Source organism: Rhinichthys klamathensis, unplaced genomic scaffold (assembly GCF_029890125.1).
Source record: "Rhinichthys klamathensis goyatoka isolate OS25496 unplaced genomic scaffold, OSU_Roscu_1.1 h1tg000005l_1, whole genome shotgun sequence".
Taxonomy (NCBI): domain Eukaryota; kingdom Metazoa; phylum Chordata; class Actinopteri; order Cypriniformes; family Leuciscidae; genus Rhinichthys; species Rhinichthys klamathensis.
The window spans coordinates 5,755,075-5,777,238 of NW_026606558.1; the positions used below are offsets into that span (position 1 = coordinate 5,755,075).

Here is a 22,164-nt window from a genome sequence, read left to right on the forward strand (position 1 = left end):
TGTACATCTAGGATTGACTTTCAACTGAAGCTAAAGTAAAAAGATGTATTACAAAACAATGCCAATGTAGCCTGTATTTAATTAAATGTTTGTATGTGATGATGTTGTTATGGTTATCCTGTGTTGATATTAATGTGTTTTTTTATTCTCTGCACCTTTATTTTACACCTAAATCTTTAGTATTGGAAGTGTTGTACAGAAGGAATGCTGAATTGTAGTACTTTTAATATGACTAAATATGAAGAGAGATTTATCTTCTGAGGTTTGTGCAAATCAGACCATTTAAAATAGTTAACATCTCTAAACACACATTTCAAGTACAGTCCCTGTCCTCACAAACTGTAGACAAAAGTGTGATTGTCTGATTACATACTTTGGGATACAATTACTAAAGTTTGGTGAATATTGTTTTGTGTTTGATAATAAGGAATGCCAATGTATTTGCTAAGAGACAGTAAATGGTTCTTTTGAATGTGAGAAGGGAAATATTTTACATTACATACAACAGACATACACCATACAGACACAGAGAAGAGCTTGAGCTGCTAAAAATGTGCGGGAAGGTCTTGCTGGTGACCTTGTGACATAGGCCGAGCGTCCCCAGGCATTACCTCCACAGCAGAAGGCACTGCATTTGCCAAAAAACAAAGAAAATGATGATAGAAAATCAATATTTTGTTCCTTGTGACAGGGCATAGGACTTTAACCCCAAAAATGTAAAAGAACTGCACCGACCTTTGGCCTGCACTGGAGTCTCTGTTTTCTGTATTTTCAACCGCTCCATGTGCTGAACCGCCTAAAGGAAACAAATAGGTGAATAATTAATACAATGTTTGAAAGTTTTGCGGTAAGGCAGTACTAGCTTGAACACATTTCCGTTATGTTTTAAAAAAGGTAATAGTTTATAATGACAAGAATGTCAGCATCAGGTAAATGCAGTGCAACAAAATGTTTTTCACTCAATCAAATGTTGGTAAGATTTATGCTTTTGAAAGAAGATTCTTTTGCTTATCAAGGTTGCATTTATTTGATAAAAAATATAGTATTAAATGTGAATTTGTTTTATACATTTAAAAATGTAATTTGTTTCTGTAATGGCAAAGATGAATTTCCACCAGCCATTAATACTTTGCTTTTTAAAATCCATTTACGGTCCCTAAACTTTTGAATGATATTGGAAACAATTATATTATATAGACTAAAGTAAAAAAAAAAATTAAAACCTTTCTTTAAATGGTTGGGGGTGCTTAATTGATTTGGAAATATTGCCAAAAATCATAATGGGGGAACCCGTGTATCTCTCACTCAGTGTCTGGGTGCAAGTTAGGGTCGCTCTTCTACCTGCTGTAGTTCCAGTTTATTGGCGTTAAGCTGGTCCTGTTGTCTCTCCAGCTCCTCCCGCTGTTTCAGAAGGTCATTTGTCTTCAGGTTAAGGTCGTGCTCCTCTCGAGCGAGATGCTCCTCAAACTCTCTCAACTCTTCTTCTGTGTAGACTGGATTCTGCTCCAGAGTCTCCAGAGGAAGCAGACAAAGGACATTTATGTAAAGACAATTTTACTCTACCTCTCAAAAGATTGGGGTCGTAAGATTTTTTAAAACGTTTTATGTTCAACCGAGGCTGCATTTATTTAGTCAAAAGTCAAATCTACAGTAAAATGGTAATATTGTGATTTATTATTATAATTTGAAATAACTTTGTATTTTAAAATGTAATTTATTCCTATTTCTTCAGTGACAATCCTTCAGATATCATTCTAATCTGCTAATATGAAAAATGCTAATGATCAATATTGAAAACAGCCGTGCTGCTTAAAATTGTGGAAACAATAATAAAAAATTTCAGCATTCTTTAATGAATAGAAAGTTCAAAAGAACATTTATTTCATCTGTAACATTATAAATGTCTTTAATAAATGTATGACCTTGTTGAATAAAAGTATTAATTTCTTTAAAAAAAAAAAAAAAAAAACTGACCCCAAACGTTAAAACAGTAAATATCATGAAACCGTTCACAAACAGGGTCGATTTTAATTTCATGTTGAATTAAAATGTTAAATTACCTCCCATCCACCTGGCTCTTGAAATTCTTTCCTATCTGTGGCAGTAATAAATTCATTTAGTGAAACAAGCCTGTCTCTGTTAGTGTCAATCTATGGACAGACAATACATAATAAATAATTACAAGATTTAAAATAATATCATTACCACATTTAATCCCCAGCTATGATTCTCCCACCTCATTCATCACATGCTCTCTCATACGAAGTCTGTCCTCCTCCATTTCCTGCATGTCATCCTCTTCACGTGCGGGATCATAGATCTTCTCTAGCTGGACACGGTGGAGACAAACATCAGAGTTAGCATCCCATAAAGCCACGTCATTGTCAAAGATTCACTATTGTGTTAGCCCTGAACGGAAAGGTTATTAAGTGGAACCTCTTTGGTAAACAGCGCCTCGAGCTCTTGCTCATCGAAGTAGCCATCTCCATTAGTGTCTGTGAGAGCAAACAGATGTCAGAGTCGTGCAGTGATATCATCTACTGTGTTCAGAACGGACAAGCTCAATGATCTCACCATGCAGGTTGAAGAACGTCTTCGGGTCAAACTCACTGGGATCCAACCCATCAGATTCCTGCCAGACCTCTTTCAACTGGTCTTGACTACCCTATTTATGCAGAACAAATCCTCAACAATGACATTTTAAATGTTAGATTTTATGATTCAAATGTAATTTACTCAAAATCTTTAATTATCCAACATTTAAAAATGTGGTGTAACCGAAATAGTGACAGATCTTTCCTTTCATATTCTGACGAAGTGAAACGGGTTATAGAAAAGAAAAAAGTAGGAGAGATCTTGATTCTTATGAATCGTTTTTTGATTGGCAGATTTGAACGCAAACTTGCAGTCGATTGATTGGAGAAGTCTTGCATACATCACATTTTAATTAAAAATTGTTCACAGTAAAGTGGTAAAGGGATGATGCATTTTTGTAGGCCAACCCGGTTTCCCTTGACGAAAAAACTATAGGATTTTTCCAGATTATTGCAGAAAATATAGTCTGTGACAAACAAAAGCTTATGATTCTTCATGATATTACATGATAATCTTCACAAAGTCACATCACTAAATTTCAGTCTTTAAAACATTTTCTCTGAAAGTCCGAGTTGTAAACGCAATGAGGCTGTGTAGATGAGTTTACCTGTTCAGCTCATTTAATCACGTTACCCCACAAGTAAAAAAGATATTACTGATGTATTTTATATCGCAGAACAAAACGTGAAAATATCTTGAGCTTGTGTTTAACCATAAATCCATTCAAAAAACCCATTGACTTCAGGAAGATGGAACTGGAAGTGCTAAAATTCTGGAAGATGGAACTGGAAGTGCTAAAATTCTAACTCATTTCCAGGTTTTAGCCTATAAAAATATGTCATTACTGCACCACTCTCTAAAATCAATAACGTGAATTTAGAAAATAGATTGGGTGAATTTCCATCTTAAGCGACTTTAAACATAAACATAGAAAGTGTTAAAAAAAATGTGGACCACTCGTGAAAATGCTTCTATTTATAATAGAATTAAAAAATGATAATAGAATTAAGCAATATCATAAACTGGCTTATTTGATGATAACAGTAGTTCAAGAAGTGTGTATTTTGCTTACAGGGTGATTGATTTTGGGATGGTCTGCATGTTTCTTCTTCATCTCTTCGTAGTGTTCCTCCTCTTTTTTGCGCGCTTCCTCATCCAGCGTCTTAAGATGTTCCCTCCGATCGAGTTCCTTCATCATCTCGTACTTCTTGAACTCTTCGTGTCGCTCCTTGTCAAAGTTTTCCAGGTCATTAGTGGCCTTAACAAACAAAAAAAAAGAAAGAAAAGGAAACCAGTATAAAGGAAAATGTGAATGTGAAGCAGAGACCAACAACTCACTGTGTAGATCTCCACCCAAAACTGCCAAGTAAACTTAAATTGCACTTGGCAAATAAAACTTCCTACTTGATTAGTAACTTTATTAGAACCTGTAAGAGTCTTGTTAGAAGTCTTCTGTACAACTTTTTCCTTTTTATCTATTATCAGAAATTAATCTTGGACACATTAAGCCACCAAAATTTACATTACATTTACATATCTAAAGCAACTTTTCACTGGCCACAATTTTGACATCGATACAACGGGGGAAAAAACGCCATAAAGATATTTTTAATATCACATAATTTGGCAGCAGGTATATTAGGCTGCTGTCACTTTAAGACCTGACACATGGATCCATTACAGTTACACATGCATTTCTTTCTCAACTGTTTACATTCACTTAAAACATAACTGACTGTTTACGTAAAAACTTGCCAAGACAGGCATTTTGACATTATTTTGTGTGTATTTGACTGTTTAAGCGCAATGCAGCAAAAAATAACTCAATTTAGTACTGAGATGCGGCTTGATGTGCGCGAGAACAAAATCTGCAGAAATTAGAAAATGATGCGCAATAAGCACAATCTCGCCGAAATTTAAACCCTGTAACACCAACAATATTCATCCAGAGCAAGTGTAACAAGTGATTGAGGGGAGGTGGGTTTGTGTGTCAATATGCACAGTTCATGCAGTCCATGGGATTCAAGAACATGACCTCGGTGTTGCTAGCATCATGCTGTACTGTTTGAGCTACAGGAACAATATTGAAAGGTTTTTGTGACAGGTGCAGTTTCACTGAGAGATAGAGATTGGCTTCTCTCGTATGATGCTTGCTTGTGATAAATTACCTGTCATTTTTTTGGTCAAAAATACGGAAGGAGAAACAGCGAAATCAATAAAATCTTTGTCATAGGGGAAAAAAACCTCACATTTTATTTGATCTTTAAATATATAATATAGTAATAAATACTTATGTCCAGAAAATTTTCACCAGCCTAAAATGTAAAATGCCAGCCCGAACCCCGCCCACAACATTTTTTGGTCGGGAAGTTCGGTCTGGACTCGATCCATTGAGGAGTAATTATGATCGGTTCAGAATTAGTCGGGCCAATCAAATTGCCAGGGCGGGCGTTATACGATGATGGACAGATGATCTGCAGTTATGTAATCATCACGTTATCAAAGAGCGCTAGGGTTGAACTGGTTTCCCTCAGAGATGACTGCAGCTGGAGAACTGAGATGTAGAGATCCCGCTATCGAGTCTGTTGTAAAAGAAATCGACAGCGCATTCATTTTAAAAGACGAACAGAAAACTGCAATCTAGGCATTTGTCGATTGGAAAGATGTGTTTGCCGTCCTTCCTACGGGATACGGCAAAAGTTTATTTTATCAGCTGGCTCCGATGGTCACTAAGAAGACGGGACGCAATGAAAGCCCTGTGGTCGTTGTGGTTTCTCCTTTGGTCGCACTCATGGAGGACCAAGTAAAAGAAGCAACACTCATTATTTTACTACTTCTTCCAGCGTGCGTGTAGTTGTGTTCTCTTGACAACTTTGCGTAGCTCATTAAAAAAAACACTTACTGCGTTGCTCTGATTGGTTGTAGGTCTATCCGATTGAGTGCAGAGTTTGTTTTTTCCCTGGTTCGGTTAAGACACGCCTCATAATCAAAGCCCTATGGAGCAGTATCACTCACATTCTGACTAGAATATGAGTATGACGAAGTCAGGCTACAAATGTGTGACATTTATTAGTGAATGTAGAATGAAACCAACAGGAAGTCTGATTTAGACCCTACCGATTGAATGAGGCGATCCAAGTCTTCCACCTCGAATGTGTGTGGATTCATGTGATTCAGATGCTCAAACTGTTTCAGAAGGGCCTGGTGGTCCACTGTCGTACCTTGAGGGAAATGGAAAGCATCTCATTTTTCATATGTTTCTTGTCTTTGCAGCAGGCTAGAGTTACTGGCCTATAAAGTAAACCGTGATATTGAGTTTGATGAATGACACTCTCAGATAAAACATTCTGTATCTTTCCATATCTGTGCTCTCCGAGCCTGCCGGCCGTAAATAAAGAAAGGAGATGGTGGAGGACATTTCACGATATGCTACAAGACAATAACAAAAACAGTTGTGCTTGTAATGAGATTCCTGTGCTACCTTTTTCTCCATTCATGTCTTGTTTGACTTTGATTAGGGTGCGCAGTCGGTTCACTTCTTGCCTCTTTAGCTCATCAAGTTTAGTTCTCACGTGATGGCTGACAAAGTCCAACTCTTTAGCCAGCTTCCCTTGCTGTTTTCGCCAAATAGGGAGTGAGAGGTAAGCAACACAGTGTTTAGACAATCTGATTTAACCTCTGCAAAGTAAAATTGGAAAATAAAGTGCTGCAATACCTTGATGTCTTCCATGTCTGTGTTATGAAGTTTATCTCTGAAATGTGGGTCCTTTTCCAGGAAGTCAATAACCTCTCTGAGATATCGATCATAGTGCAATCCAGTGTCCTAAATAAATGTAAATTAGATGTACACATTGAAGTAAAAAGGAGACCAGGAACAATCTTTTTAAACCCACGGGCACCGGATAATGAACGTGTAGCCATTCTGTCTAGGTCAAACACACCCCATTCTCCTTATTGTAAGCATCACATTATACTGTTTATAATACATGCTTACAAAACCTTTCTGAAGTTTTCAAACTGTATGTCAGCAAAAAGCGTCACACCCATTCAAACAATAGACCAGCATATCTCACATTAGTATGAACACTTGTATACTAGTATAAAGTTAAAAACTATTTTTTAAATTAAATCAGATTACTAACTTCACTTTTCGGTGGGCCCAGTTCCTCGACGGGAGGGCTCACTTTGGTTTTATCCACAGCAACTGGCAGTGCATCCAAACAAGCCCACAGACAGAGTATCAAGCAGCAGTGTGACGGTCCCCACATCTGTGAAAGGACATGAACGTCACAGGTCATTTTTGATGTTGATAACTTAGTAGACTGAATAAGTGCATATATATGACTGAATTACTGCACACACACATGCTGTGTACATATAAGTAAAAAAGAAAGACAATTCTGTCATCATTTACTTGCTCTCAAATTGTTCCAAACTTGCATGAAATTCTTTCTTCTCCTACACAGACAGACACACACACACACACACACACACACACAATATTTTAAAAACTAAATTCTGGTAATCAAACAGTTGATAAACCCAATTTGACTTCCCATCAACTGTTTGGTTACCCATATTCTGCAAAATATCTTCTTTTGTGTTCAGCAGAAGAAGAAAAAAAAACTCATAAACGTTTGGAACAACTTGAGGCTGAGTAAGAGTAAATGATGACATAATTTTCAGTTTTAGGTGAACTATCCCTAGCAGCAGGTGTCATCACTAACGGCCAATCATCGTCTTTAGTAAAGTGATGCAAACTAAATACAAACTTGTTATGAATACAAACTAAAACAAAACATTTATACGTCATTATCTTTTTTGTTTTTAAAGGGAGCTTAACTACAACCAAAGCGTGACGTCACTGGCACGTGTTAGATAAACCTTGTCACTCTCTGTAACATGCAAGATATCGTTTTCAATAATTACGAGCAAATAAACCCAAATTATGTGTTCAGACTGAAATCATATCGGTAAACAATAGGTAATAAATGGCGCGAATTTCTTACCTTCTTTTACTTTGAACACAAAACTATATTACCCCCACCATACGTGTCTAAGCATCAGCTGTAACAGAATAGCAGCTGATATTGTAAGACGCAACAGGTGAGCACCTACCCTAAAAGATCCCCTGAGAGTAGTATTTACACACTCTCTCGATGTAGCTGTCTTCGTCTCGATCAAGCCTTACAGATAATCGCTCTGACAAATCATTTGCAACTTGTTTTACCTGATGTGCTAAACACAGTTCCTTAATGGCAACGATTTAGCCACGCCCCTCGCTCTGGTGATTGGAGGAACCGTGGCGCTTCCTCCTTTGATTTTTAAGCGTTGGTCTGTCATTGGGCATGTTATCTGTCTGTCAAAGGTTCCCATGGCAACTTGGCAAGTGCGCTTGTTATAAGAGGTACGTGGCGTTCACTTGTCCACTCCACACAGCTCCAAATTGAAACAGTTGAGTGTCATTCACGCTTCTTTTGGCAAGACGACACAACCATCACTCAACTGTTACCTTGGTTGTGTTTGTAAGGTGGGTTCTGACGTTCAATTCCAGATGTTAAAAGACTGGAACATATATATTAGTCACTGGTTAGCGTTAACAAAGGACTTTTTCACAGACTGTGATGACGGGTTTACTTTGAACTGTCATTAGCATCATAAATCATGTAAAAAGTACATTTTTTTTTTTTAAATGTATGTACACTTATACTACTGTACTTTCTATTATATTACCGTTGCATTTCTTTTTTTAAACAAACAACAACATTATCCTGTGAGGATGCTGAAGTGACAGTACAATTAACATCTTTCTTCTGACTGCCATTCAGGCGCGGAGTTTGCGGGGGGGCAGGGGGAGCATTGCCCCCCCTGGTGGCTGAAACCCGTTTAAAAATTTTTTTGCATTGTAAAAATATATATATATTATAAATATTTTAAATAACACAAAACAACTAAATGGTGGTAGGTAATACACATCTGATTTTATATACTGCTTTAGTAAAAAAAAACTGCAATGGAAACAGGTTTTGCGCATTTACAGTCAGCTGACTTAGAGAAGACGCGGGGATAATAATAATAATTATTATCATCATTATTATAACATTTATTAGGCTACATATGTAGAAGACGCTTATCAAAAAAAAAAAGGAACAAAGCAATTCGTCACGTATCATTCATAATACAGGGCTAAGATGATCACAAATAGGCTAAACAAGATTTTGACGCATATCCAAGTGTGTGTGCGGAATGTGGAGTGCGCACTGGATGGCACGGAGGCGCGGGGCGCGGGCGCGAACACTTGCATTTTCCTATCAACAGTGGAAACAACTTAAAATAGGCTAGCCTACTCTATCATTTCTGGTCAGAAAATAATAATACATTATTCGCAACTACTTTTATTTGTGTACACTCACAATAACAAGAAAACGTTGTGCTTTTGTAAAATAAAATAAAACAATCAGGCGCGCTTCATGGTCTCCGTGAACTGAAGCGCTATAACTGAAACAAAATAGCCTAAGCTAAAGCTTGAAATGTCCACTTTAAAACGAACAAATTCGAATCGAAAGCTAATACCCTCTGATTATGTAATCGGTATGAGAGGTGCATTTCTCTCTAAAGGTGCATCCTTACAGCGGAGATGGAGATATGTTTTAGCCGACACTGATTTTTTATTAATAAACAATTAAAATGCCTTGTTATTTTTTCAGACACATTTATTAATTATTATAGCCTATAACTCACCTATAAATCCCCTTTCTGTATAGCCTGTGGTTATCTTCTCATTCAGCACTACGGGAAAAATATAATTTCCAGGTTCTAATTTGGCCTTAGAAAACCAGTTAAATCTACATTTTTTTTTCATATTAATTTGTCAATATTTTAAATGTTTAATAAAGGGGCAAAAAGTAATAAACAAAAATCTGAAAATTCGTCCATATTAATTATTTTGCGCAGCATTTGGTGTGTAGCAGTTAAAATTAAAATTTTGGTGTTCGACTTTGCGTTTTAAAAATACAACCGTTTATTTTTCGTTTTGCAATTACGGGTTAAATAAGGAAAAACGAATGGACACAAAAGTACACTGACCGTTTGGACATAATACGAGACAGAGTTCTTTATTAAATTCATAAAAGAAACAATAATTACAGGAATACTGGATTCTAAACCTCAAAGAAATGCCACAATCAAGACCTCGGAGCAGAAATGAGGGAGAAACAGCCAGGAACTCTTAGGCTACAGGCTATGTGCCGTTCGCAGTATTAAGGGTCTGCCATTAATGCTTGGATAACACCACGTCTCCTTCCATTAATAATAATAATGTCTAGTGCGGTGGCTGTGATATATAGCCTAGGCTTTAAACCTACCATGCGTTTACCATGGTTTTTGGAATGACTTATCGCGAGAGGAAAAAAATACATTTTAGTCGCATAACATCGGTTAATTAATGGAAACGCCGTCATTTCGCAATAGTTTTTTTATGGACATTTAGAAAAAGTCGCAAGGTTTTGCGCAAATCTGTAATGGAAACGCGCCTAATGATTACTATGAATGAATGAATGCTACAATGATTTTTTTTTTGCCCCCCCTGGCTCGAATGTCAAACTCCGCCTATGCTGCCATTATCGTCTATATTCTCTCTTTTTGAAAGTTGTGAGAACACTGTTTTGGAGTTTCTCTTTTGCTATAGGCTATGAGCAAATGGGAACACGAAAAATATATTTAATGTAGTAGTCTCTCATTCACCATTATAGAAGTTTACCCAATGACGACTTCTGCTTCTGAGAAATGCAACTAACGTCAATCAAATGGGTAAGAACATAATGTAGGCTACCTCAGAAATGAATTGGCCCCATAGGACTCAAATAGAACAATTTAATATATTTTTAAGATCTAAAATGCTGTTGTATCCTAGATATAATTATGGTAGGATTAGCTGCAAATCATGTCTTTACAATACAAGATCGACTACACATTTTTGGCTTTTAAGCATTTTATTAGAAATATTTTCTCTATCTCTTTGCAATGTCTATATCTAGCCATTAGATGGCACTTAAAGTCTATCAATAGGATATGCAGGCCTTTCCTAAACAGTGCTTTTGAGTCAGTGTAACAGTGCTGAACATAAAGACAGACACAAGATTAAGTTCCTATTTTAATACATGAACGAATTAATTGATGTCTTTGTATGTAAGTGTTTCTAACTTTCTAGTTACAGTATAAAGAATAAGACCAGGTAGGTTAGTTGGGAAGATGCTTAAGTATAATAAAATAAAATAAAAAGTATTTAAGGTAATACTTTTTTTGGTGGTCATGTTTGATGCCATCTGCGGATAGATTTAGCTTTTTCTTTTCCTTGTTAATGAATTATTTAAACGTTATATGATGTATTTTCTAGGTAATGTTGTCAGGAAAATTTGCTTTATTAAGTGCAGAGTCAGATCGCCCAATTATATTATGTCTGGATTTAGAGAAGTCAAAGATAATTTCAGGTACTGCTTCTGTAATACAAAACGGCATCATATAGGTAAGCGTCACCATCCTTATTTGTTCCTTTCTTCCTGAGCATATGTTGTTCTCATAACCTTTTGAAAACAGCTGCTGTTTAAAGAAACTTATCTAAAGATGTAGTCAATAGAGCCATCTGGTGGTTTTTGTAGATTTAATCTAAGAAACAACAAAGACATTTGAGCAACATAATTAAACTGGCTGTTCCTGTGCCTGGAAATGTATGAATAAAATAAATGCTGCAATATAAAGTCTGAGACCAGTTAAAAAAAACATCTGTACATATTTCTAAATGAATATATTTAATGTTTTTATTGCAATTGTATTGTCCTGTTATATATATATATATATATATATATATATATGTAATAGGGCTAAGTTAAAAATATTGATTTCTAGATTTTTATCGATTGCTGTTACAGCTTGCATTTCAGCGTGGGATTGCGTGTATTGCACATAATTTTATTTATTCCCTCCCTCATATTTTATACTCCTGCAGTGCACACATAAAGCTGCCTCTCAGTACTAAACAGAGTTATTTTTTGCTGCTTATTGCACTTAAAATACACACAAAATAACGTCAAAATGCCCGTCTTGGCGAGTATTCACGAAAACACAAGTGAGCGTAAACAGTTGAGAAAGAATATACATGTGTAACAGTATAATGGATCCGTGCGTCACATCTTAAAGTGACAGCAGCCTAATATATCTGCTGCCAAATTGTGAGATAATATTTAAAATATCTTTATGGCAGTTTTTTTCTCCATGGTATCAATGTCAAAGTTGAAATGCTGAGAGGCTAGTAACTTTTAAAGACCACTACAACATGTAATATTATTGTAATGTACCAACTGGTGTTCCCATAATATATAGAATTAGGAGACATTTATTTTCTTTGAATATTTACCATGTACTGTACCTGATACTTAGCGCAATTAATCGATATGGAATTGAATCGAAATCGGAATTGAATTGTATCGCATGCTTGAGACTCTAAATCAAATTGTGAAATTTGTCAATACCCAGCCCTACATACAAGTAGAGTGCTTTCGTGGTAAAAGTGATTTATTTGTTTTGATTGTTGAAAATGACTGACTGAATGAATTCTTTACCATAAGCAAGTCTCTTTTGAACTTCACTAAATTAATGTGCATGTGCCACTCAAACCAGCAACAGAAAAAGGAGCAATGATCATCTAAATCAGACTGTACTTTGCTGTTTGGTGATGGTGCATCAAACCACATTTACAGTCATGTGTCATGGGTGAATATATGCAGGTTATAAAGCTTTTAAGGTTTCTTCTCATCATGCAAGCGCATGTTATCACTTTGAGAAAACAATGAAAATAATAATATTTACAGATGCCTGTGCTATTTACTGAAAATAATGCTGTTAAATTTGTTGGGTCTAAACCTCTTTTGGAAGGAGGTCTGGAAAACTATAGCATTTTGAAATGGGAAAATGTGTAGGAAGCCTAATAAGAACTTGATTGGCCCAAAGCAGACTTCTTACGTCAGCACGTTCTGACGTGATCATACCGGTGATTTTCATTCCGTGTTCACACGGAGCACATTATCCGTAAATCACCGGTAATGTTACAACTTTCCTCATTGGTAAATTGCCGGAACCAATTTTCTGGTATTTTTGAAAAGGTCCTGTTCACACATTATCTCTTAACGGTAATTTACCAGTAAAGACTATGTGTGAAAGGCTATTATCAAGAACAGGGCGTCCCTCCAAATTTGATTAGAAGACACAGAAAACTGGTCAGGGAGTCTTCTAGAATAGGTTTTCATGCTTGAATGTTCAAAAATCACGTTATTTTTCAGATATTTTGCATTGTTGCAGCACCTCTCTTCCCAGTCTGTCAGACAGTAACGCTCGGTTTAGTTCCGGTCTCTGTGAAGCACCTCCTTCTGAAAAGTGCAATGTGCTCGAATTGGTTGGCTGGATCAGTGTGTTGTGATTGGTCAACCACTTTGAGCCTGTTTCGTAAATGTCATGCCTCTTACCATAACCGCAAGTTTCAGCATACTAAACTCAACTCAACCAGGTCTTGCCCCCTTTTTTTTTTTGTGTGTGTGTATGAATTTAGTTGAGGAATAATGTGTATGGAGGCGTTTCAGAAACAGTGCACACTGATATAGAGAATAACTCTGGAGTGACTTTGTACTTTTGGTATTTTCCAGACCTTTTTCATGCTCAAATAGCAACTTTGAACACTAAAGAAAGTTGAAAATGTAAAAAATCATGACCACTTTAAAAAGAGTTGATAGAAAGAGCAACTATTTCTGTCAAGGTTGCTCCGTACATGTGACGCTCCCCGTATTCTTAATCTGTTTGGGATATTGAGCACATTTGCACACTTTAAAAATAAATACAAGAAATCACAAGAGAAGAGAATACAATTTATATATTGGAAATAAGAACTTTCAGCATGACAATGATCTAAACACACACCTCCTAAACCAACAAAAGAATGGCGTCAAAGAAAGATAAATGTTTTGGACTGGCCCAGACCTGAATCCTATGAAAATCTGTGGGGGTTCACTTTGGTTTTCAGGTTATTAAAGTCCTTATATAATATTTGTTTAATTTTGCATCACAAAAACCTGCTGTTTTAACAGGGAGTGTGTAGACTTTTTAAATCTGCTGTATTGTATACATTTTTCATTTGAATGCGGAATCTGAAATTATTTAAATATTTCAAGTCATAAAATGTTTTAATAGTGTTAATAACCCTAAACTTTTATTATTTTTAATTGGAATAGTCACAGATTTTTAATGTAATCTCGTGTTGTATTTATTGTTGCCTATTGTGACATATGACCATCATGCACCTCAGCAGTTCAGAAATATACTGTTTTTTGAATGAATAGAATAAAGGCAAACTTTTTCTTAAACATTTTGAACCAAAGAGCAAAAATGGTGGGAGTCTAGTGGGAGGTCTAAGTCCCTGTACTGACATACTTTACTAATACACTGAAAATCAAAAAGTGTGGCGTATCCCTGCAGTAACACTCAGGCGGTGCAACTTTCCATAACTAGTGGCTTCTGTGATGTTGTATGGCTGTAGCAATTTACAACTAAACACCACACTCGGATGCTAAAGGTGCCGTCTGTGCAGGCGTATAAATAAGGCATAAGCCTTTGTGATCGGAATGAATATATACATGTGGGTCTGAGGAATCGCAGTGAAGTGCTGACAAGGCTGTGGGGCCAAACGGCCGGCAAGAACTTCACAATGCAGATAGATGGAGGAGGAGTACTGCTTCAGCTCGGCTTTGATTTATAGCTCCTGAGAGGAGACTGTGCGTCTTTGTCCGTGTGTGTGTGCGCGCTCTTGTGTGTATCCTGTGTTGTCATGAGTGAGATTTATGGATTCTGATTTGATTTCCATGGTTGATGTGACAAACGTTGTTTTTCCCCTCCAACCTTCTCTAATATATATATGTGTGTGTGTGTATGAACTCTCTGGAAATTGAGACGACTAAAAATACGCTTGAGTTTAAAAAAATAATATTGAACAATTTATGTAAAAAATCAAGTCGCACGTGATCCTCAACTGTCTGCTTATTGCAATAAGGTGACAAAAGTCAGAATTTCAGTCTTCTGTGCTCTCTAAAATGTGCAAATCTAGTATCCTCATTAGGACATGCACAACTAAATGAATTACCCGGATTCCCTAAGATTGGCCTATTATAAGTGTATTGTTAAGTATTTTAGACATATCAGGAGTGGTTTTCAAGGGAAATTGTGTACATGGGCCTACTTCACTTGACAGTGCGTGTTTTGTCATATCTGTAAATTTATCCGTAAGTTGCTCTGGCTCCTTTGACACGTGTCTGTTGTGGGAGGTTAGTTGAGAGAGTGTGTGTGTGTGTGTGTGTGTGTCTGGTGTGGGAGGTCAGAGGTTAGTTGTCACAGTGAATGAGAAAGGTTGACATGGAGCAGCTAAATCTCCAACCTCAGGAGAATCACCCGTTTTAAACAAACAGAGGAGAGTCTGCTGGCAAAAAGAAAACGCAACAGAGCTCGTAATAAAACAAGAATCAACATTGGCTTGGCTTTTCAGAGATGGTGAGAACTGAGGGATTTGAAATGTTGTAAAACTGACACAGAGATGGCCTTTTATTACCGGGTCAGCAAGGCATTTTATTGAACAGATAAACTGCCATATGTAGCTCTTTAACAGAGTTCACTGTAAAGCATGATCTATTGTAAAGGGGGATTTCATTATGGTTGTTGTAAAGCTGTGCTAGAATTTATTGTAGGAAGTACCGTGTCTATAGTAACGTCTTCAGCTGTAGTTCTATCTTCAAGGATAACCATATTCATCCGTACAGTCACGCAGAGCCAAAGCACTACCAAAACAATGTTCTAACGCAAAATGCATGAGTTTTTTTTTTTAAGTTTTAAAAAGTTACATAGTGTACCTCTAAGTATTTTCCAGTTAAAAAAATACATTTATACAGAAAAATAACACACAAAAAAACTACTAAAAAAAAGAAGTTAAAATATCATTTAATGAAAATTGTGTGCAGAGATGAAAGTGTCAAATTAAAGGTGCATCTTTAAAATACTTTATTTTTCTATATTTCCATATTGTTTGATTTGTGAATGCTGGTGTGTATAGTGTATTTGTGTTATTTTCGTACAGACGTCAGAAGGTGTATTAATGTTTGATGTGTGTTCACAAAACGAAGGTTGTTATTTTCAGCATCGAGATTTTCCAGCACTGCAGATCTCTTCTTGTGAAATGGCGTCTGTCTTTAATAGACTTCTTTTGTGTGCGAACAGGTCTGTTTTCCCATCATGCATTTGCTGTTCTGTTTGGTGTTCCTTTAAAGTACACCGCTTCTGCTTTCCCAAGCAATACCTCAAACAAGTCAAACTCGATACACAAAGAGCCTCAGTGGGTCTGCTGCTTCAGTTTGTGCCAACCCATGATTGACTATTTAAGGTAATTGACTTTAGGCTACTGTGTGTCCTCTTATCTGGACTGCTTAATCAGCATACACTTAAAATCTGGCAATAAACCGTAAACGCCATGAAAACCAGTGACCTGAAATGCTTTGCTAGCAGGTTAACATCTTATATGAGATTAGATTATCAGATACACACGACATAAACGTAATATTACAGCTAGCATCTGTGCAAAAAGAGACAAATACACAGGTAAATGTTATATGCTTGTCAGAATGTGCAAGTCATGATTGTGCTTGCTTAACAACACACTAAAACGCCATTGCATTAATGTGTGCATTTGATCATTCCCATGGGAACTGAACCTGTTTTTTTTTTTGCATTTGATTCCCAGAGATAAGAGGTTGTATCATGTTGGAGGAACTGGATGAACTTAAACAAAAAAAATATAAATCTACAAAAGCGCATTAACATGTGCTTGATTTCTATATTTAACCCTTAAAATTAAGCTTTACCCTTCATGACTTGAGATGATTGGATGAAAGGAACTCGCATATCTGTGTCTCCAAGTTCCTTAGAATTCGTCATCTGGAGCCGAGAGAGGTGTCTATACAGCTTCAATGAGAATATCAAAGGCTCTCCCAAAAGATCTGGTGTCTTACAATAAAACGGAGAAGCTTTTTGAAGTGTCACTGTTCAAATATGGCACTTGGCTTTCAAATAATATTCAAGTGACTTGGAATGCTGCTCTCCAGGAAAGGGCCGCGGTACATCTCAAATGCACGCCTCGACACTGCTGAAGAGTGATTTCACTTTTAGACTTGGAAATTGGTAGGAAAATAGTCTGACCCTTTTGCCAAATGACAGTTCCCTTTGTCAGACAAGAGACGAGTGTGTAATTTTGCTTTTCTGCCCATGTGCGATTGTTTTTTTGTGGGTATTTTTAAATAAAAAATAAAAACATAAAATCATTAAATGAAGATAAAACTTTGAAGCACCAGGAGAAAGCAATTTTTTTTCTAATCCGGGCAGCTTAGCCCCTTTTGCAAGCCAGTAGCGTGGAATCTGTGGATGTTCTTTAACAGCTATCTTACATTTTTGTCCACGTGTGATTTAGAAAGTCATTCATGCTTTTGTTTTTACAAGGTTAGACTACTGTAACTCACTATACTTGGGTGTTAACAAATCATTACTAAACTGCTTACATTTGGTACAAAATGCTCCTGCGAGGCTCTTAACAGGTACTCATATGAGAGAGACCGTATTACTTTAGTCTTGGCTTCCTTACATTGGCTGCTGATTTGTTCTAGAATCGATTTTAAAGTCCCCATGAAATCAAAATTGATTTTTTTTTTTGGCTTTTAGTATGAATATATTAGCCTTTTTGTTATCTATAAGCTATAGTGTGTTCCAAAACAATGACAAAATTCGCATTTAGAAGATATAGGCATTCTAACTTAGTTTCTCACTTTTGTTAATATGAATCAATGATTTTGATGAAATCAACTTCTCATCATATTTTCTGTCCAATCAAATACTCTCTATAGAGATTAATCTAAAACGTCCCTCCCCCTACATTATAAATAGATGCTGAAGCTGCGGCTGAAATCTGTCATTTGTTCACACGATTACTATTTTCTACAACGATTCAGACAGTGTATGCTTTCCATTGAGGCGAATGAAGTCTGGTTTCACATTAGTGTTATACGAACCAATGCAGCGACACGATAGGACAGAGCGATCATATGATCGTGTCGAGATAAAATGTATCGGACCCATTTGAATTCTGCACAGAATGCTATATTTTAAAGCGATATGGAGGAGAAGTGGTTAAAGATTAGGAGGAATCTGTGGCTTTAGCTCAACGCCTCTGGCCGAGCTGTGATATAAACTAAATGCTATTGGCTATTGTAAAAAAGGGGAGGTGCTGATCGATATGTCCCGCCCTGTCTTCCTGATTCAGCGGAAATTACGTCAACACATTAGCCTGGGAAAACCCAGACAACGTCCGTCAAATTTAGATTTGCTCTGAAAGTTAGTCTGGCAAAGAGCTCATTCAAGCTCGTTTACAATCCGCCGAAATCACGGCACCAATCAGAAACATTGGGGCGGGCTTTACACGATGACGACAGCGCTGGGATTTGGAAGCAGATTTTAGCCTACATTACAAAGATGGATGCCGCCGTCGAACATCACTCGTTCGAATCAGCTATCGCGTCTGTTTTAAGCGATTTGAACATTTCCTTTTAGTTAAAAACCAAGCAAAGATCAACACTCGGAGATGTTTCTCCGCCGCTCTGCATACGTCATCTCCTTCATCGCTCTGATTGGGTTTAGGTCTATCCGCGACGTCCGTTGGTGACGCCCCTGAAATGATTTGTCTATGACGCTTTGCCAGACCATAACTCAGTTACAACTGAGAATGGTCTGGTTTTAACCAGGCTATCAACACATTGAATAATGCTGCATGTTTCATGGCACTTCAGTGGGCCTTTAAAATTGAGATTTTTTTTTGTCTGTAAATCACTAACTTAGCTTCCCCGTATTTGGTGGAATTCGCCTCTGGCTAAGCCACACCCTAGAATGTAGATTGACCAATCACAGCGCAGCCAAGAACGAGCTCCCACAATGGTCCGACACTTTTTCACAGCGCTCCATTGACTTTAACACGGGTGTCTCATATTTTTTGGTCTCGGCCGGCTATTACCGTCGTAGTTTTATCAAAAATATGGTTAAACGTTGTGCCTGGGGCATTTGTAACACAGATACGCGTTCCCCAGAGAGGTTGGAGGGGGGTGTCTGTTTTTTTCCCTTCCCAAACCGAAGTCAAATCCTGACAAGTGTCGTCTAGCACACGCTGCTAATAAATACATTGTTATACTCGCGTAGTCCGTTTGCTTTGTAATAACGATTATAGAAGTGAATAGAGACCTACCCAGCTTTGCATGAACAGTGTTGCTCCTTGATATTGTTAGTCCCAGCCTCCGTCTCGATTAGTAGGATATGCGGTGGTTCATTTTTTTTTTACTGTGACCGGTATGCTTTTGCCTCTATTTGGATGCCTTGTTGTTCCTTGCGTTTCACCTGTATGTCGTGAATATAGCCTTCGAACGTATATTGCAGCCCCTTTTGCCTACTTCTATCGGACACTTTATTTGCTGCTTTATAAAAGTTTGATCAAATTTCAGCTGGAAGAGCTGTCACAGCATAAGCCATGTTGATACCGGAGCCCAGATGAAGTTTGTTTGTCGGACGTAGCAACAGTAACTAAGGGGGGCGGGGCTTAGCCAAAGGCGAATTACAGTTTTTGCCTATTGCTTACACACGTTTTGCTAAATTTGGCTCATTGTGTCAAAACTCTACACACAAGCAAATAAGACACAACACTGGGAAATAAACCATTCACATCTATGTCAAATTTAAACTATCAAAACCTAACAATCCTTTGTCAAAATGTCACTCTGATGACAAAATGATACCCACTTGCATCATATGAATACACTTTCAGATCAGCAGCAACACACTAGTCTACTTTATATAAAAAACTACAGTCTTTTGTTTTCAATGTTTTTATTCAGTTCCATAGAGGGCATGTTTTCACAACTACCAAAAAATTAAATAATGAATTCAAAATCATTACATTAGTATATTTTACAGTACAGTAAATTCAGTTAAATCAAAAATAAAACAAACAATACACTACTGTAAACACAGAAAAACACAATTGTGCGCAAGTGGGCTTATGGATCCTGCCGTCTGTTGGGGTCTGGCCACAGGATCTCATCAACATCACAAGCAATGTCTTCTCTTGCTTCGGGGCATCGGGGAAAATATCCCCTTGTGTGCCGAATCCATCCCTGGATTGACCTCACCTCAATGTCTCCGCAGGCCTGTTCCATCGCCTGCAGAAGAGGCATACGGGCATGTGGTTGGCGGTCATATACGCGCCATCTCAAAGCGGAAAAAAATTCCTCTATAGGATTTAAAAATGGCGAGTAAGGGGGCAAGTACAGAACTTCAAATTGATCATGGTTGGTGAACCAGTTCTGGACCAGAGCAGCCCGATGGAAACTAACATTATCCCAGACAACAACAAACCTGGGCTGCTCTGGTCCATCCTGTACAACTGCATCATGAAGTGCATCTAGAAATGTGATTATGTGTTGCGCATTATAGGGACCCAGTTTGGCATGATGGTGCAGTAGCCCTCGAAGACTTATGGCAGCACACAATGTGATATTTCCCCCGCGCTGCCCCGGGACGTGCAAAATTGCCCTTTGGCCAATTATATTACGTCCCCGTCGTCTGTTTTTGCTAAGGTTGAATCCAGCCTCGTCAATGTAAATGCATTCATGCGGCTGGGCAGCTCCATCCATGTCCAAGATTCTCTGTAACAAAAAATACATGTTGTGGATGGCTTTACTCAAAGCACACACTTACACTACTACATATACAGAATCGAACCGACCCACCCCACCACCCAGATACCGGTGTAGCTTTCTGAATGAATCTATGTGGTACTAATCCAGTGGTACATATTCATCTGTTACTGTGCACCCATTCTTTATTGTAAATGTAAAGGACTGAAACACTTACCTGTACATATTCATGTCGAAGTTCTTTGACCCTGACACTGTTCCTCTCAAATGGGACCCTGTACAGTTGCTTCATGGTCATGTTGTGCTTTACCAAGATCCGTCTGATAGTTGTAATGCTTACTCGATTTATGTTGTTGAATACTTGCCTATCTGCAAGTATTTGTTGCTGTAGCTGGTGGAGACGGATTGCATTGTTTGCTCTGACTAGGTTCACTATGGCAAGTTCCTGCTGTTGGGTGAACAGGCGTTGGCGTCCACCCCCAGCAGGTCTTCTAGCCATTCTGTAGAAAAATGCAACCACAAATTGTTCTCGTTTGCTTCTTTTTTACAGTACTGTGTATACTGAACTTTACTGTATTTACCATATACAGTACTGAAACATCTCAACATGTTATCATGGTATGTTTCACAAAACTACCACTTTTGTTGAAAAAGGAGCTTTAGCCACCCTGGAATACAATACATGTGATACAGTAACGTGATATGGTACAGTACTGTAAATACTCTAGATACAGTCTGAGTAGAGTAGAGAGTTGAAGACATACCTGTTTTCCAGTCGGAATGTCCTTAATATGGATGAAACTGTGAAGCGGCTTAGATTAGGATGGACTCTCTGCCCAGCTTCCCTCATTGTCAGGCCATGGTTTATGACTTGGTCCACCAAAGTTGCTCTTATGTCATCCGAAATAATGGTTCTTGTGTGGCCTCTTTGACCACGTCCTCCTCCTCTCTCTCTCTGTCGTCCTCTCTCTCTCTGTCCTCCTCTTCCTCTTCCTCTTCCTCTTCCTCTGCCTCTAGCTCTCCCTGCCTCCATGCTTGCAAAGTTCTCAAAATGGCTTAACTGAGGCCTTTTTGTAGCTGGCTGATTGGTGTTCATTTTTGTAAGTAAGTGTTTTCAGGTGTGTGTCTGTCTTTTAAATTAACCAATGTGTGTTGTATTTTGAATAGATGTGTTTTCCCAATGGTACCCTGAGATTTAATTTTTGAACTAAGTGTCTATGTATGAAATAGTGTGTAGTGTAGGAGCAAGTGTGTTGCAGAAAGGAGCAAGTGTGTTACAGAATTGCAACTAAAGTGCAAAGCAGCGCTTTTGTTTAAGGTATGGTTACACTTTGTTTAAGGTATAGTAACAACAACTTCAAGTTATGTTACTTTGGTTTAAGCATGTGTCTATAGTGTTCAAGCAACGGGCAAAAACTGTAAGAAATATGAGCCGAAGCAGTTTTTAAGGTCAGCTGACCTTTACGATTCCTGGGACCAGACAGAGAATGAGTGGAGATCGTGCATTTGCAGTGGCGGCTCCTAAACTGTGAAATGATTTACTACTTTACCTCAGATTGGCACCCACACTAACCAAGTTAAAAGAATATTTCCTCGCATTAGCATTTGATGTGGCAGGGTAATCAAAACTGGTTGCATATTCCATCTGTGGGGGTTATTTATTTTATGTAATCTCTGGTTTTATTATGTTTTTAACGGTTGATTTTCCTTGTATGTGGTTTTTAAAATGTACAGCACTTTGGTCAATGGGCTGTTGTTT

General features: G+C 37.6%; 2 protein-coding genes across 2 annotated transcripts; both read right to left on the minus strand.

Moving 5' to 3' along the window:
* Positions 1-281: 281 nt before the first annotated feature.
* Positions 282-7,871, minus strand: nucb2b (nucleobindin 2b). Its single transcript, XM_056256170.1, has 13 exons — positions 7,714-7,871; positions 6,738-6,863; positions 6,311-6,418; positions 6,077-6,209; positions 5,713-5,816; positions 3,668-3,853; positions 2,575-2,665; positions 2,437-2,495; positions 2,237-2,329; positions 2,061-2,150; positions 1,342-1,512; positions 736-796; positions 282-628 (listed from the first exon to the last, which is right to left on the minus strand). The coding sequence occupies exons 2-13, from the start codon at positions 6,861-6,863 to the stop codon at positions 546-548; spliced, it is 1,305 nt and encodes a 434-aa protein (XP_056112145.1). The 5' UTR covers positions 7,714-7,871; the 3' UTR covers positions 282-545.
* An 11,895-nt stretch (positions 7,872-19,766) lies between these two features.
* On the minus strand, positions 19,767-21,517 carry LOC130087527 (uncharacterized). Its single transcript, XM_056253860.1, has 3 exons — positions 21,170-21,517; positions 20,623-20,905; positions 19,767-20,414 (listed from the first exon to the last, which is right to left on the minus strand). The coding sequence occupies exons 1-3, from the start codon at positions 21,499-21,501 to the stop codon at positions 19,767-19,769; spliced, it is 1,263 nt and encodes a 420-aa protein (XP_056109835.1). The 5' UTR covers positions 21,502-21,517.
* Positions 21,518-22,164: the final 647 nt, after the last annotated feature.